Here is an 18134-nt window from a genome sequence, read left to right as displayed (position 1 = left end):
TCCCCCTGCTCATTATCTCATATTTCCCTGTCCTAAGCAGTCACATTCTCTCTAGCTTCTGCTTTCTGAAGATAGTTTGAAGTTTGCTGTGAAATTTAAGTTTCAAAGATCATGCTTCCAAGTATCAACAATTTAAATTAAGGTTCTTGCAAGGCCTATATTGTATGAAGAACTTGGATCTACTTAGTTTGGCATGCTTTTGTATGCTTTTTGATATGACTTATCCTTGACTGGAAATATTTGCTTACATTTACTTTAAAGCACTTACATAGAATTTTTGGTTTTTTGTGTTTTATAGTATCTTAAAGAAGGTTCCTTGAAGGATCCACTGTTAGATGATCATGGAGATTTCAACAGAATGTGCACAGCTATGAAAAAGATTGGACTGGATGATGAAGAAAAACTTGATCTTTTTAGAGTAGTGGCTGGTGTCCTTCACCTTGGAAATATCGATTTTGAGGAAGCTGGGAGTACTTCAGGTTAGATCAAAATAGAAATTGTTTTTCCTAAAAATACTGAAAATGCCTCTTGATTAGAGACATTCCCTTTGCATGTGAATTACTGCTTTTGAATGCTTCTTTGTGTTCATGGGTAATTCCATCTTAATTCACCCCATTTTGAAGTCAAGTTTATCTTTTAAAGTTGTACTTCTTTCCATGCTCTGAAAGCAAATAGGGTTGCACTGAAACTGTTCAAGAACCTATTCTGTGAAAAGTTTCATTAAAGAATAGAGCCATTTTGTATTTTAATGACAGCTTTAAGGTCCAACTTCTCTCTAATACCACAAAAAGATCTTGACATTAGCAACTCCTTTCCCTGTAGGGAAAGGCGTTATGTCCTTTGGCTTCCAAAAATAACATCGTGTTAGTATTTTGAGAGATGAAAAAAAAAGTTACAGCAAAAACGTAGGTAAATATAACTTCCTCATTTTAAGACGTTGCTCACAAGATGAAGCAGTACAAGTGTAGTTGGGACTTAATTGCAGAATGTGCATGAAGGTTGATGAAGGAGATTTAATGATTTGGGAATTGTCCTTATTACCTTACTACTGAAATCAGCCTCTCTAAATTGAGAACTGCTGTCCATATATTCCTGAAGGGCTGATTCCTCTGGGTCTGGATGTACTACAAATACACAACTATAGTAGAAAACATAAGTATGCAGGTCTAGCTTGAGTTGCAAGACAGAGTGAAATTGGTTCCTCCTGGTCCTACTTCAAGTATGTATAGCTGTTGGTGCAGCTGTTTGGAAGAGCAGACCAAAGAACATTTTAAAAGGTGTTCTGAATGATGAATTAAATGAGTGCTAACCTTAAAGGTTCACTAGCTCCTGACCCCAAGTACAGAATCAGCACAGTACTGTACAAAACATTCTGTTCAGAAGAGATCATGGGTGGGCTCCAGTCCCATGTATCAAATCAGGGCCAGTGCTGAATTCAAATTGGGTAGCTTAGGGTTGGCATAGAGGTGAGTTGTTTTGTTTCTGGTTTTTGTTTTCCTCTGTCTACTCTATAGATCAAATGACAACCTCCCCAGTCTCAGTTCATGCTGTTGCCATCTTCATGAAGATGACAGAAATGAGCATGATTAATGAGAATGAATCTGGGAAGATGCAGGTGTAGAGATGGGTAGTGGCCTCATGTAGCTCAAACCAGTAAGCTTCACAGAGAGCTTCCCTGTTTGGGCCTTTTGTGAGTTGGGACGTGGGCATTGACCAGGTTAAACAGTGAGAGAGGTGCAAATGTGAGTTTGAGGAAGAAATGAATGAGAAGAGTGGAAACCACAGATGGTAAGGAAAGTCAGGGTTTAGAGAAGGAAATGTCACCAGAGAACTTAGGACCTCTAAATACTGAAATTCAGACCCACTTTTTTCTGGAATAAGTTATAGATCTCCTAAAATGTAAAGGAACTTCTAAAATGTAAATTAATGTATTGAACTTCTAAATTCCAAATACATGTTTTGTTTTTCCCTCACCTTGTGTGTCTATATACAGGGTGTGTTTGAACTGGTTCAGGCAGTCTCTTACCAGAGAGAGACTGGTAAGACCCTCTAGAGCTCTGTCGCTGCTCTACTGCAAGCAACAGGAAACACGTAAATAAGTGCCAGATTTTACTAAAGTGGGTGGTGTGCCAGTTGGAGATCTCTGCTGGCCGAGCCCTGGCGCCGAGGCAGGTGCAGAGCAGCAGGACTGCACCTTCTGGCTGTTTACCTGGACATGTACACAGCCTCATCTGAAAAATCCAAGTGCCAGGAGCCTGCCCTAGCAGCCACTTCTGCTGCATTGCAAGGGAGCCTGGAGGATAACAGGAGCATCTACGTTCAAAAGTTTTAAGTCACTAGAGTTAGTTTGTAGGAGTTAGCACTTCTGCATTTTGGGATAGTTCTTCCCTACAAGCAGCCTGGACAGCGTTCTAGAAATACGGAATTTCATGGATAGTTTTTGGGCGAGATGTTATTTTTGTGTTTGTTTTGAGGGGGTTCCCTGGGTTCTGTGAACTGCCTCTTGGCACCGAACTGCTCCGAGGTGCTGCGCAGAGGCAGCGGTGCCTCCCTGGGCGCTGCTGCTGACGCTGTGTGTCCGCAGGGGGCTGCACGCCGCGCGCGCGGAGCCAGGCGGCGCTGGAGCGCTGCGCGGCCCTGCTGGGCCTGGACGAGGACGACCTGCGCGGGAGCCTCACCTCGCGCGTCATGCTCACCACGGCAGGGGGCGCCAAGGGCACGGTCATCAAGTGAGTGGCGGCGCCGGCGGGAGGGGCGGGGCGGGGCGGGGCGGGGCGGGCGCCGCCCGTGAGGGGCCGCCGGCGCTGCTGCCTCGCCGGGGATCGGCTCCGCGCCTTCCCTGCTCACCCACCTGCACAATGGGCCCCAGCTCCGCTTAACCAGCTGCAGGGCAGAACTGAGGGGCGCTCGCACCAAGCGCAGCTGTCTAAAGCGCTTCTTTTAATGGCTCTCCGAGCACAGGTGCACCCCCTTGGTCGTAAAGAAATCGCAGTTACGCACTTACACTAGCTGAAGGCTAGCAGGCGTATAGCACTTTGAATAAGTAACTCCTGTGCTGTGTAAAATCTCTCATGTGTTAGTGAGTACGCTGTGTGGCCAAAGAAAGTATAGCAGTCAGCCGGTTAAATCCACAGCCTGCCCAGCAAATTTGATATGCTAAATCATTTATTAGATACACTATCAAGGAATGTCAATGTGGTGCCTGAAGTCTTTCAGAAGATGCTTGAATCTTTCTCCTGAGGGCTGCGCAGTGCTCCCGTGAGTGCTGCTCTGTAATAATTAGGGCTGGGATGCTTAAATCAGAGGGCAGGATGGCCACCCTTCTTAATGTCTGAGTGATCACTGTCCTTGTGTTTGTCATATGTAATTCTTCTGAAATCAAGTTTTAACTTTAAAAACACCCCTGCAAATGGTAATCCAGTAATTGCTGCTTTTTGCTGCTTTTGGTAAACACACATTTAATCTTGACTGTAAATAATGTTTCACAAAAACATGGATAGAAAGTGTGGGTTTTTTTTTTTTTTTTTTTTTTTTTTTTTTTTTTTTCTGAAGCTGTTATCCAGGTAACTTCCTAGGCACAGAAGCAGGATAATGGTTCCTTTCTGTATGTACATGGAAATGAATTAAGGGCAAAGAGCCTGTATAAATATGGTACTGGTGATAACATTTCAAAACCATGAAATTTATAACTCTTGCAAAACTGAGTTTTATGAAAATGACAATGCAGTTACCTTTTATTTATGAAAAACCTCTAGCTTCTACCGCAAATTTTCTCTTGCTGAGATTGATCCTAGCATGCAAGCTGTCAGGGATGCCTGCAACTGAATTGTGTGTTTTAACATTTAGTTTTCTGTGTTGAGTATTTTCTGGAGTTCACATAAAAAACTGAGCTTGGACTAAGCAGTTTTGTGCACATTAAAGTAATTCTCAGTGTCCACCTGAATGCATCAGTCTTTTGATTAGGAAGCTAATGAACATTCACTCCTTGGAAGAATACAGGTGTGCTTTTTATTAACATATGGAAACAATCTGATTGTTTTAGTGAATTGGAAATACTTTATTCACATTACACCAAATTTTTAATATATGAAACTCATCATTATCTGTATTAATGGGGTTTATTTGACTTCCTTGCATATTTTGTCTTTGCAATTTCTTTGGAAATTTATTACAGAAATTATTATTATGGAAAAAATTCTAATGCAGTGACAAATGGTAAATAATGTTGGGGGAGCGGGAGAGGGTGATGTGTTACTCTGCATTTAGTTAAAAGCTCAAGATTTAAACCTCTTAATTGTGTATTCAAAAGTCCATTTCTTGAGAGTAAATTCTTCTCTCCCTGCCCAATGTAAATTCCTCCTTTTTCTTCCCCATCAGTTACTAGAAATAGGGGACTTGAGTCGTTGTCATCTTGCTGCCTTATCAGATGATATGGAGTGTTATAAGAAATTTTTTCCCCTTCATTACAAGCTTAATGTATATGAAGATGTCAGTCTTGCAGGAAAAAGTGTCTCCAGTGGAAAATATTGACCGAGCTTTTACTATTTGCTCTTGTCCAAACCATGTCTAAATTGACAGCAAAATCTTTGATATATTCATCCAGGAGAAGCTTTATCAGTACACTAGAGTAGAAAATTTCTTATTGTACAGTACAGATGGCACTCATAGTAATTCATGGCAATATGAACATTGCAGGTTTTGAAAGTCAATAACATTTTTACTTAATTCAAGTTGGGATGCACAATAATTGCTGATCTTTCTCTGTTGACTTACTGCTTACCTGGTTATTCTCCATCTTCCATTTGCATTTTTAAATTCTTTTCAGCTTACTACTACCCACTTTCCTTTACTGAAATATATCTTGTGGATTTTTACATTATGAATTTTTTGAAAATAATCCTGTATACTAATCTTGTTACAAGATTTTCTGCTTTCTTGATTCAGTATTATTAGAGCCCGTTTTTTGAGAATACCCTTAGTTTCACATTCCTTTTAAGTGAAAGTGTTAAACAGAAGCAGAAGGGCTTTGAACGAATTGTATCCATGTCAGATTCAGATGGCACCCCACTGGAAATGCTCTCAGGGAACTGCTGATTCAGCCTCTGAGAACAGATTCGTTTTGGCTCTAGTACATGTAACACAGACATAAGGCTTGTCTGTATATTTTCCTTTGGAGAATGTTTGGTGGGACATACCAAGCTACCACCATTATGAGGCACACCGTCTGATCACTCCTCAAATGACACTGTCAGGGAAGGTTTCTTAATTTTTGTTACAGTTTTGAGTTTACTTTGGATTAAAACTGTAAAGATTTTCTGATCAGCAAATTTATCCTAATAAGCCTGTAGTGTTATTAGCACTGTGCAGTTTCAAAAGTCTGCAAACACAAGGAGCTATGTTTTTATGCCAGCAGATCTTATTTTTCTCGTGTTTTATTTTGGGGATGTCAAAAATGAATTCAGCAGACTCCTTACACATCTCAATGATTATTGCATTAAGCCTCTTTTGCTAGCATTTTATAAACTTGTGCATCTAAAAGCAGACATACTCTAATAAATACACCAATATCATCTTCTCACATGGCTTACTGCATGTAAAAGTGGATTGGACTATTTTAGATATTTGTTACATAGACACAATTTTTTTATGGTAGTGTGGTTTAGAAACTACTTGACTGCTATCAGTATTAGAGTTTTGACAAGTGCATTGGTTTTTTTTGTTCCAGCAACCCAAAGAGCTGGTCATTTCTCTCTCTTTCTTAGGGACCTTTTGTGTGCAAGTAGATCATGTGAGTCCTAATAGGTCACAGTGAATAAATAGCTCAGCTGAAATCACTGTGCTCAGAGTATAACAAAGGCTTTGTTCTGCTGGGCACAGTGGAGCCAACAAGGAACTGTAGGAGGGTGATGCTAAATGCAATCTCTCTGAATTTTATTAAATAATCATGTGCAGTGATTTGCCTGGGGGACTTGACAGCTGCGCTATGTCTATCTGTCTTTGTCTCCCAAAACCCCAAAATAATTACCTTGCTGGATGGTGTTTTTAACATCCATGTGAAGTGTATTTACAGAGAGAAATAATGTGTTAGGATTCAAAATCTGGTGCTTCTCTTAGACTGTAAATGTGCTACTGTGCTTTTCTCTTGCTCAGTTTCTTCTTTTCCTAGAAGACTTTCACAGAGGACTCCATCATCACAAACTAAATTATTTTACAAGGTGAAAAAAATTAACTTGCATCATTCCAAGTCCTTCAGCTTCTTTTGCAGTACATTTTCTACCAAAATGCATTTTTTTTAGTGATGCTACTGAAGTGTCCATTGGAAAAACTTTTTCGAAACTTTTTTGAACTTTAGCTTTTTTCAACTTACAAATATACTGCTTATATTCTTTAATTATATGGAGTATTTAATTAGGTAGGGTTACTTAATCCAGGCTACTTTATTTATGAACCAGTAACCATATTGGATGACAGTAATTGATGGATATCGCTTCACCTGCTCTCTCCCTCAGTTGTTGTCAACCATGGGCAAATTATACATGTTTTTAATTAATTTGTTCTGGAATATATTTGGGAACTGCATGGAGTTTGCATGGAGAGATTTTGTCCACAGACTCAATCTACACCATCCGTGCTTTCCCCTAGGTCTTAAACTTTAGATCATTGGAAACTTTGCTGAAGAAATTGGCATGAAGACCAACAAGGGTTTTTTTTGCAGCCTTACCAAAGTACTTAGAATTTGGCAAATTTTTTCTCCATTGCATTCAAGTAGCTGATAAATTCAGGAGAGGGAAAGAAGGTAAAATGGAGGAAGGAGAATTTATCTTTTCCTGTTCAGGCAAGAAACAAGAGAAAGAAAGAGATTCATTTGTCTTTTTGCAGACCAAAGAAAGGAGAGCTGAGGGAAAGCAAGTTCATGAAAAGAAAGCTACTTGTTCTGAGCATCAGTTCTGTGATGGGGCTCTTGTGTATCTACTGTTTCAGGGCATTTTCAGTGCATTCAGCACTTTCAGTTGTGCAAAATGCTTTGCAGGGTTACATTTTCTTTCCATGCATGTTTGCTGCATACTATGAAATTTAGCAGCAAGGGTTTGTGCAGTCTTTAGAATTGCACTTAACAGTGGCAGAGTTTGCTATTTTGAACACTAGGACCATTTTGTAAATACATGCTCTAGCAGTACAACTATTTGTCATGTTGTTTAAAAAAGTAAGTAAAAAACATAAATGATTTTAATATATTGTATTATGTAATAGGTCTGCAGCTGACAGGAATTAGTATTCTGATCTCTTAAACGTATCAGAACAGAATGCAAAGGTACCTTCCTTCTATTTATAAGCTGAGATTTCTGTCAGTACTCATTACCTTAAGATAAGATAGATACTTAGTGGAAGACAAGATTGTGTGTTAAAGCTAATTACTATCAAATGTAATGTAGCTGCAAGTGTCCTTTGGGAATGGAGACTCTGGTTCCATGGCTTACCAGTCACAATAGAAAGTGATCTCCATCACTGTCATGATTCTGCATCAGAAGTATTATCTTTGTAGAAATAAAAAAAATAGTAATTATTACTTAGTTTAGTGCTTATGAATTCTGGGAAGTGAAGGAAATTATGCAATATGGATAAGCTGTTGTTGTGGTTTAACTCCAGCTGGCAACTCAGCCCCTTGTAGCCACTCACTCCCTGCCAGTGGAAGGGAAAAGGGGAGGGGTAAAAATGAGGAAACACATGGGTTGTTGATAAAGGCAGTTTAAAAGGTAAAGCAAAAGCTACATGTGCAAGCAGTGCAAAACCAGGAATTCATTCTCTACTTTCTGTTGGAAGGTCAGTGTTCAGCTCCCCAGGATAGCAGGCTTCATCAAGTGTTGTGGTTACTTAGGAAGACAATACTTTAAATTCATAGAATCGTTCTCCTTTCCCTCTTCTTCCTTCAGCTTTTGTTGCTGAGCATGATGCCATATGATACAGAATGTCCCTTTGGTTAGTTGGGGTCAGCTGTCCCAGCTGTGTCCCCTCTCAGCTTCTTGTTCACCCTCAGCCTCCTCACTGGTGTGATAGGGTGAGGAGCAGAAAAGATGTCAGAGCAAAAACTGAACTTTAGGCTTTCTTCTAACATAACAAATCATAAGTAAATGGTTGAAATATTTTTGTAGATGGTGTTGTATATAGTTTAAATACCTTTCTCTGGACACTGTCAGTAGAATTTCTAATTATTTAATAAAGAATTATGAAAGCATCTGAATCTCATTTCTACTGATGGTAGCAAAACATTATTGTTTTTTACAGCTAAGATAGTCTAACTTGGCAAGGTTGTTTCCTGCCTTGGCCTAGAGATCAGGGAGGGTTTCTTAGGTCCTAATTTATGGTATTGGAAAGGCTGTTTTAAGGTTTAGAGTCTAATCTCAGCATTTCACAGTAAGGAATTCTGAAAAATAAGATCTGTATCTTGTTTTTTTAGGGTACCCTTGAAAGTGGAACAAGCAAACAATGCTCGCGATGCCTTGGCTAAAACCGTGTACAGTCATCTGTTTGATCATGTAGTGAAAAGGGTAAACCAGTGTTTTCCATTTGAAACTTCTTCTTTCTTCATTGGAGTTCTAGATATAGCTGGTTTTGGTAAGTATGCCTAAAATAATTTCTAGTTGTCACTGTTTTCCACCAAAGATTCAATAATAAATTCTGTAATGAAGGGTGGGAGGGGTTTTCTTTTTGGTGTTGATGGTTCTTGTGAAGCTTTTGCTTTTTGCTTCTTTGACTCACTAAAATTCAAAACAGGGCATGTTTTGTGATGTGCTCTAGTCCTGCCAAGCTTGTCCAGGGGAGCAACCTTTGGTTCTCAGGTCTTTAGAGCTTTGATATCTACTGCCAGCCTGTTGTATCATAGATGCATGAGGGTGTATTGGTACAATTTCACTGTCTGGTAGCATCTTGCTTTGGTTTGCTGCCAACTGTCTGTCATTTATCTTAGAAATATCATCTGCTGCAGTATTTTTAGATGGCTTGTGTACAACTTGGAAATCTGTAAAAGATTTCATTTTGCTGAAAGAAATGGCTATGGATCTGAACACATCTTTAAATATTAGCACTGTGAAGCTTCTCTTATTTACTATTTAATTTAAACTCTTGGAACAGTGTTTTATCATAAAAGTTTAACTTCTGTCTTTCAGAGTACTTTGAACACAACAGTTTTGAACAATTCTGTATAAACTACTGTAATGAAAAACTGCAGCAATTTTTTAATGAAAGAATTCTGAAAGAGGTATGATATATTTAATGTTATATTTAGGAATTGGTTTTTTACTGTTTCAGGAATTTTTGTTTTTTTTGCTGAAGAGATGCCTTAAGTAGCACTGCTTTTCATAAGATTACACATTATGTTTGAAAAAAAAAATCCGTTGATACACTGTTTCCATATTATGTGACATCTGGTTGTGTCAGAAAAGAATGTGGATTTTTGAAAACCAGCAATGAGCTATCCAGAGATTGGATAATTGCTAATACCTAATGAAAATATTGACTTGAACAGGCTTATCATTAAGGTGTTAAAGTTGGAATACATTAGGCTGTGTGAGAAAATTCTCAAATGTGTGTTGATTCATGCTATATTTTTTAAAAATGCTTTTCCTGGATTTAAATTTTTTTTTTCCTAGATTTTTTTTCAGTTAAAAAAAATTTAAGAGAGGTGTTTTCTCTTTTCAATTACTTTAGGAACAAGAACTTTACCAGAAAGAAGGCCTGGGGGTTAATGAAGTTCGTTATGTAGATAATCAGGACTGTATAGGTATGTACTTCTTGAATTGTCAAGCTTTTTGTTACTGTCATGGGGAAAAAACCTTCAAGCAGAGGAGGTGAAATATGCATAGCACTAGCAATTATATGGTTTTATATATAGCCTCATTCAATTCACATTCTTTAGAGTTCATAGACATTTCTGCAGTACAAGCATAGCAGTTTCACCCTTTCCACAGGAAAAAGTTTGTAGTAAAAATTCCTCTTAAAAGAGCAGTTTCATAGAGAATGGAAAAAAATTGCAAAAACTGTGAGTTTGGGTCTAATAGTTTCAAGAGCATGAATTTCTGTGTCAGTTTTCAAGGGCTTTGGAATATGTGTGTGAGAGGTCAAGGCAATTCAGTTGTTAAAAGTTGTGAAACCACCACTGTATGTTAAATGCTGGTCTGCCTTTCCTAAAACAAATTTCTACTTCTCACTGGGTCATGTTATCAAATGGAAATATTAACCTTTTAGTTTTGACATGTGGTAAAATGTGTATGAAAAGCTTAAAAATCTCCCCCAGCAACTGAAGCTAGACCTAGGATCATACTGTAAGAAGACTTAGGCACTTTTTGGATGACTAATTTCAGCTTGAGATCAAGAGTAAAAATCAAACAATTGGTTCCTGATCTTTTTCTCCCATGTTCCACAAGCTTAGAACTTCTAGATTTGATGGATATCCTATACATACCTATTAAGATCTACAGAACTGATTTGTCATGACTTCTTGTATTTTGTTTAATGGCTTTCCATAGGTACTTTTGTAGAGAATCAGATCAGCAGCATTTTGGTGTGTAATGTTCAGTAGTGATACAAGTTGATATATTCAATTTCCATAAATATATGGGTTTATTTTATTAACAGATTTGATTGAAGCAAAATTAGTAGGTGTACTGGATATTTTGGATGAAGAAAATCGTCTTCCCCAACCAAGTGACCAGCATTTTACTTCAGCTGTGCATCAAAAACACAAGGACCATTTCAGACTCTCGGTAGGTTTATTTTTGTTGTTTGTCTTGTTTTAATGAAACAGTTCTTGGAACAGTTGATAGTAACACTTCAATGTAATGAAAATCTTTCATAAGAAATCTCATACTGCCCAGTCTGTACAGTCTGTACCTCTTTGTTAAGGACAAGTTTGGTGATTAGATTTGATGAAAAGTTCACTGAAGACTTCAAGCAATTCTAATATCCTGCTGAAACTAAAGCCATATTCTTGACTTGCATTTGAAGTTTTTTAACATGTGAAACATGAAAAGGAAGTAAAAACACATTTTAATTTAGATTGTTTCATATCACATGAGTTATTTTGTTGTTCTTTTAAAAAAATTCTTGCTTTGGAGAACATTTGACTCATGTCTAGTGTCTAGCTAGCACTTCAGAGATGAATATAGGAATCATACTAGGAAAATTTTTTTGTTGCTTATTTTTTAACATACAGCACTGTCTGGAAGATTAAGGCAAATTGTTGAAATTTATATCCATGTGTTGAAATTTAAAAAAATGCTGATAAAATGTGAGCAAAGGAAACCATCATTTAAAATCCATTTACCAAAATTGTCATCCATTTGCCTTGTGTTAAGTTTCCACTTAATCCCACTCGCCTGAATTGGTGTGCAATGAAACATTCTGGTGGTATGTGTATGGTCAGCTGGTGCTTGCCTGTTAAGATATACCATCTAAAGCCATATCTTGAGCTTCAGTCTAATCCTATTCATATAACAAGGTTTTTCATCAGCTGTCAAATTTATGATAAAGAAAGTGTTGATTAAAGGCACAACCAAAATCAACTGGCTGGTGTTAGCAATCCTGGTGACTTGTATTTTGAATGCAATGTATTTTAAGAGTGTGGAAGAGTTTGAAATTAGGTTTTTAGAACATCATGGTTTGGACAGGAATGGTAATGATCAGCACAATTTTATTTACAGGAAATATGATTTTAGCACTTAGTGCCCCTGGCAGATCACAATGGTGTTCTAAGAATAAACTTTTTCTTAGTCTCCATTGCAATACTTCTTTGTAATTCAGCTTCTTAATTCCAGATTCCTAGAAAGTCTAAATTGGCCATTCACAGAAATATCAGAGATGATGAAGGCTTCATTATCCGACACTTCGCAGGAGCAGTATGCTACGAGACGGTAATTTTATCTATGGAAAACTATGTTTATTGTGTTTTGTAGAACATTTATATTTTTACGTGCATATAGTTTAAATGGCAAAATTTCTTGTGATCAAAAGAGAAGTTCAAACATTTATATGTCTTAACTTAGAAACTAATTTTTTGCACATTTGACAGAATTGACAGTTTCTTTTAACTTTTCAGGTTACAGCCCATTTTAATGACGTGTTTTGTGTAAAAGTTTGTTTCAAATCTATAGGTAATGGCGTCAGTATTAAATATATTGATTCACAGCCTACTGCAAATTTTGCATCAAAAGGTGTTTACTTCCTGGGGACAAGAATAAACTATGTGATATAAAAGTGTTGCTAGTGAAGAGTACCTTTTTGGAAGCATGATTATCCTTGTACACAGTCCCCATCATACTTTGTGTTTTCCGTTTCTACTGGCAATGGACTCATTCGTGTAAAAATACAAAATACCTGAAATTGCTACCCTCAAAATACATTCCAGATTCTTGTGCTGTTTTGACTATTACTTATTGTACAAAAACATTGTAAGACCTGAAGCCAGTATTTAGACCATCAATTTTCAAAAATGAAAGTTTAAGATAAAATGAAGATCCATAAGGTCTTTGTTGGTGTATAACTTCAGCGTGTATGAAGGACGCTACTTGCATTACTTACTTGGCTGCATACATATTCCTCTCTAGTGTCTTCATGGCCCAAGGAAACTTTGGAGGCCTGTGTTAGTCCTTTGATTCTTATCAAAGAAGAATCCCACCCTTTTGTGGGAGATCTGGCATTTTCTTCAAAGCAGTCTTGGCATCTTCTGTTCATTAATATCAAAGTCTCTATTAAGTTGCACCAAAAGCTATTGAGGATTTTGTAAATGGGAAATTGGATACTAATACATTGACCTCTTGAGTTTCACTGTAATGTATTGTTCTTCTCTAAGTTAGTGATCCACTTCAAATAAACCAGATATATAAAGATTGTTGGAAGTGACAATATGTTTTAATAAATCAAGTGTTCATAAATAGTCATAGTACTTCTAAAATAACCTGTTTTCATTTCATTTTCCAAACTGTAGGTTTAAGTGTGCACATTAATTCCCATTTCACAATAGATCTTAAGTGATATTACAAGCAGTGAAGAATTAAGCTTCTCAGAACTCCAGGTGATGATGATGTGCTGAGTGCTGGAAGTGGAAGTCAACATAAAAACAACCGATCTCTTTAAAGGCACCAAACCTTTCTTTGGGTTTCATAATTCCAACAACATCCTTCAAATTTAAGAATGTCTTTTCTCTCTGGCATTGGAGTTTTGTGTGTCCAGCTGAAAAGTTGTTTGAAATAATGGATTAATATTTACCCCATGTATTCTTGCTGATTTTTGAATTAAGTATGTAACTATATTTCCTTTAGTTTTCTAATTAGACTGAAGTAACTTGGACAGTAAAACAAATGTGCTTTTATCTCTTGGGTTGTCTTTTCAGATGCAATTTGTGGAAAAAAACAATGATGCTTTGCACATGTCTCTTCAGTCTCTTATATGTGAATCCAAGGACAAGTTTGTTCGACAGTTATTTGAAGCCAACACTAACAACAACAAGGATCCCAAACAAAAAGCTGGAAAACTCAGTTTCATCAGCGTGGGTAACAAATTCAAGGTAAAATCACAAAGAGTCCTATCTTCTTGTAATATACGGCAGTTTTATGTTACTTGAATTAAATAGAACCTAAGGTTGGGAGAACTAGCACTAACTTGAGATTCAGAAGAAAATTTGGTTAAATAGATTTTTTTTCTGTTGAATTATAAGAAACTGGCGTTTTAAGCTACATGCTATGCATTTCTGTCAAAAGTATCTTCCATAATAATCCTTACAGAGATTATGTAGTGATTTTTAGGTCAGAATCTTTCAAAGTCACATAGAAGTCTTCATTCAAAAGGTTTTGAGATGTAAATTTGGATTCTGTGGACTTTCACATTTTCTAGATGTGACAAAATGTGTTCTTCCATCCTATTGTAATTATACCTTCTAGAAGATGTATTGATTCCCTACAGTTGGCCAAACTCTCAAAATTTAGTACCTAATCTAACCATAGTTTTTCCTTTTCTGAAATATTTACTTAGTCATGGCTTTCACAGGAAGATATTAATTGTGCTGAATGTTTCCTTTCCCAATACCTGAATCTGATGCTTCTCCTCATTTTCTCCTTTCTTCTGATGTTGTAAAGATGACCTTCAAACCTTGTCTTCTCCAAGTGTTTTCTGCATCCTTTTCTCATTCAGCAGTTTTATTTTAGCTGGACTATTCCAGCTCAGGATGGCTAGAAAGAGAACAATAGGGGAATTAAGAGATGAAAAGCAGGCACATCGTGGGCTGCAGGTAAATTTTTCAGTCTTGTGGATTTACAGTTGGTAGAGCTGCAGCAATTTCAGCAAGAGCTCTTTTCAACACATCTGGGCCAGATCCAATGAAGGATTTATATGCCTTCAAGTCAAGTGCTGAAACAGTTTTGGTATGCTACCTTACCTGTAGGGCCACCAGAAACCCACCTCATGTTCCTAGCTAGACTCCTGACACAGTCCCTGGGGAATGCAAGTATCTTAGATAGTCCAAAAAACCTGCCCATAGAGTGAGACATTGCCAGTAGCAGAAGAGTGTTTCTGCATTTCTGCTCCATATCAAGGTTAAGTACTGGATCAGGACTGCAAGATATAGCTTGCTTCTTGCATAATCATATTTTGTGGCTAGCATTTGGAACTGTTTTCTTAAAAACTGTTTTCTTCAGCAGGGGCTGAAGAACAGGAAGGATATGGTAGCAGCACACTTGCTTTTTATAGCAATAGTATTCTGCTTCAGGTCTATACTGTATTCAGTGTTTTATGGCTATTTTATTTCCTGTAGTGAGCACCAAGATATTGGTCAGTCTGACAAAGGGTGTTCTCATTACACTTTTCTGGAGTTGTTTGGTTAGGTAGCCAGAAAGAAAATTTTTATGGTGCCATGAAGAGCAGAATACAGGGCCTGACTTGTAAGGTAGTGGTTTTGGCATTTAACTGGGAATTGGGCAGGCTGCTCTCTTGAGTTTTGCTCTGATGAGTCTTTTTAACTCCTTCCTATTCTATAGTAGTTGTTGAATTAAAGCGCAGTAATTGGTTTAATATAAAATACATGATCATCAGGTAGTCTGAAAAGTTGCATACAGATAAGCCATGTCCTGAGCAAACCCTGCAGCCATGAGTCTGCTTTAAATGAAGCTAAGATCCACAATTTTTTAGAACTATATTTTAAAAATGAAATCAACTGGGGGATCTTTTGAGGTAGTTTCCTCTTCTTCCGTCTGGATTTTCAGTTTCTCTCGGATTTATCACCCCACCTTCAGTGGTGCGGTCTTATGCATTATACCATTGCCCAAGGAGAGGTGAATTAAAAGGGAGGCATTTTTAAAGTGAAGCAGAAATTTTGTGGCGAACTTTTTTGGATTTCCTTTTGTTACTTTGGTATTCCCCTCTCCACATAGTGTCAACACAACTAATGTCCTTCTTGGATCTGGCCCATCAATCTATAATTCTTTCAATGTTTTCAAGTTTCATGGCATTTTGAATATATGTGTTACTTCCAGTAATTCATTTAGTGTTACCTTCCCAGACACAGCATGTGATGCTGATGAACACTAATAGCCTTGAATATTTCACTTCAGATGACATCAAAATAAGGTCTTTTATCTTACTACATATTTCATCTCTTTAAGAATAACAATTCTTTGTGCATTAATTTCTAAGTCAGTCTTCTGAACTACTGAAATTAGACCTTCTTCTAATTATATCAATTATTAGATGATGTTGCAGGGACTTCTCTTTATGAAATCCTTCACACATCCCTTCCTTATAACTAATTAAAATTAATTCTCATTAATCAGTTGAGAAAATAATGATTAATTTATCATTGGATCTCTTCAAGATTATTTGAGATGATTTTACCTTATGCTAATGATGAATTAAATTGTGACAATTCAAAGAGTAGTAGTTTTAGCAATATGTTTTGCTCATATACAGATTTTGTTGGAGAAGTCCACCTGAGAATGTCACTGGCTTATTTCTTGTCAAATCACAGAGTATAAGGAAGGGGTATTTTTCCTCAAGCAGAAATGTATTCTGTTGATGGAAATTAGTCTGTCTCTTGCAAGCTTAAGTGTTTCTGACTTAAGAAAACATAATTATTATGATCAAGTTGAAATATAAAGAGTATGTGTAAGTGAGAACTGAGCAGGAGGTTATTAGTGTTTGTCATGCTTCTTGTGGCACTCTTTCTAACCACATCCATGTTAAGTTAAAAAAATCCCAAACCAATTTTATCTACCAGAGGGACAACTGGCAGCTGTAGGTGATGCACACTACCCATACAGACCTTGTTTCTTGGATTCAAGGTAATTGAAAGATCTGGCTAAAAACAATTCAGTCAAAAGTCAGATCCTTTGAATTTTGCTTCCAGTGCTGAAAATGAATACGTTAGGACATACTGAATTTTGTATTACTGCAGTCTATATACTTAAAGTTTGCTAATAAACTAGAAAGGCTGGCCTAGCAGTAATTTATGTTAAAAACAACCCAAAAAACAAACAAACAAAAAAAACCAGACCCACCTCTAAAGTAAAAATATTGCTATTTTTCTGATGTGGTTTTGGAATATTTTAAGTCCCTACCAACTACTTTCAATACCAACTCTAAATTGTTTTCTCTGGTACGTTTAAGTCTCTGGTTATCCTGAAAACTTGACTCCAAATAATAGTAGTATTCCAGGCTTTTCTCATCACAGTATATTTAAATGTAACCTCAGCAAGTATAATTTTAACATTGTAATTTTTTGTCATCAATAGAGAATTAAAAAGTTAGAAGTTTGGAAATAGAAATAGATCATTGCAGGTAAATGTTGGCATAGCATCAAAAAAAAAAAAAAACAGAAGCAAAGCCTGGGAATATACTTTGTGTTAATTATGTAACACACAAATAATGCTTGCTACAGATTAAATTTGGGATTTCACAAATTTTCAGTTTGTTTTTTAAAAATGATTGCTGATTGGTCTAATTTTTTTATATAATTTTGTTACATAGTCATTATTTTTTATTTTCCCAAATGGACATGCATGTTCTTTGTGATAACTATGTTGTAATAAGTGACTAGTCCATGCAGTATTGTTGTACAATTAAGTACAAGCAATTTTCTCAGGGCCATTCATGCACACTTGCATGATTTTGTCTATTAAAATTGGTGAATGTCTGGTTTATCAGTTCTGTCTCACTAACAATGAAAATGCATGCAGTAATGCTGTACCTCAATTTGGTGTGTATATTTCTGTTCATGCCGTGGTAAGGCTCTTGAAATACCTGTTTTCTTTTACAGACTCAGTTAAATTTGCTTCTTGAGAAGCTTCACAGCACTGTAAGTATATATACAGATGAAGGTTCACAGTTTTCTGATGTAAGGCAAAATAGATAATCTCAATATTAGGGCTTACAATAAATGTGATTAGTAATTGCTTTAAAGTTTGCAGCTACGTGGCTTTTTGGAAACATCTTGTGCATGTAATGGTTATTTATTTACTGGAAAAAGGAAAACCATTCATTCATTCATTTTGAACCCCCTTCAAAAAAGTTGTAGAATGAAAGTTAAAAAAAGTGAATAAGCAGTGTGAAATCTGTCTGTGCTGCGATCTCTTGTTTTGTCTCTTTTACTTTCTGTGCATTGGTTATCATTGATAACTAATTTTCAGAAAATTTAGAAATGTTTCTTAGAAGTAAGCCATTTAAGAAATAATTTATTATTAATTATTGTTTTAATGTTCCATAAAGTCATTAAAAATATTTTTCATTTTTCTTTTTTTGATAGGCTGTAAATGCACAGCTGGTCAAAGAAACTGAGTCCCCTAATGAATATTTGTTAATTTGGCTGATGTAATTAGATAGTTTGTGAAATTCTCCATGTACAACGTGCCATTTTACTTTAGAACTTGGAGTTGTAGGAACACAGTGCTGTCTCTCTTGACCACATGTTCTAACCAATTATAGATATTAGGTTATGCTCTGTCAAAAAAAGAAAAAGGGTGGAAAATTAAGGGAAACAAAGCAGTGGGGTGCTTGGAGTATAGCCAGCATATACGATTTTACTGTAGTCATGAGGCTGATATGAAAGGTGATCTATTTCACCCAGAACATTCTGGAACTGAAATACGGTCCAGGGA

General features: G+C 36.7%; 1 protein-coding gene across 3 annotated transcripts in view; it reads left to right on the top strand.

Moving 5' to 3' along the window:
• MYO6 (myosin VI) overlaps positions 1-18134 on the top strand; it is a 103410-nt gene that overhangs the window by 56327 nt on the left and 28949 nt on the right. For all 3 annotated transcript variants that reach the window (XM_066547404.1, XM_066547403.1, XM_066547401.1), the window contains exons 11-19: positions 299-479; positions 2585-2729; positions 8456-8613; positions 9165-9256; positions 9706-9778; positions 10633-10760; positions 11811-11906; positions 13385-13558; positions 17297-17335. In XM_066547404.1, coding sequence (XP_066403501.1) covers positions 299-479; positions 2585-2729; positions 8456-8613; positions 9165-9256; positions 9706-9778; positions 10633-10760; positions 11811-11906; positions 13385-13558; positions 17297-17335 — 1086 coding nt within the window. The remainder of the gene's footprint in view (positions 1-298; positions 480-2584; positions 2730-8455; positions 8614-9164; positions 9257-9705; positions 9779-10632; positions 10761-11810; positions 11907-13384; positions 13559-17296; positions 17336-18134) is intronic.

Source organism: Molothrus aeneus, chromosome 3, assembly GCF_037042795.1.
Source record: "Molothrus aeneus isolate 106 chromosome 3, BPBGC_Maene_1.0, whole genome shotgun sequence".
Classification (NCBI taxonomy): Eukaryota; Metazoa; Chordata; class Aves; order Passeriformes; family Icteridae; genus Molothrus; species Molothrus aeneus.
The sequence above is the reverse complement of the archived record's forward strand: the minus strand, read 5'-3'. Positions and strand labels throughout refer to the sequence as shown.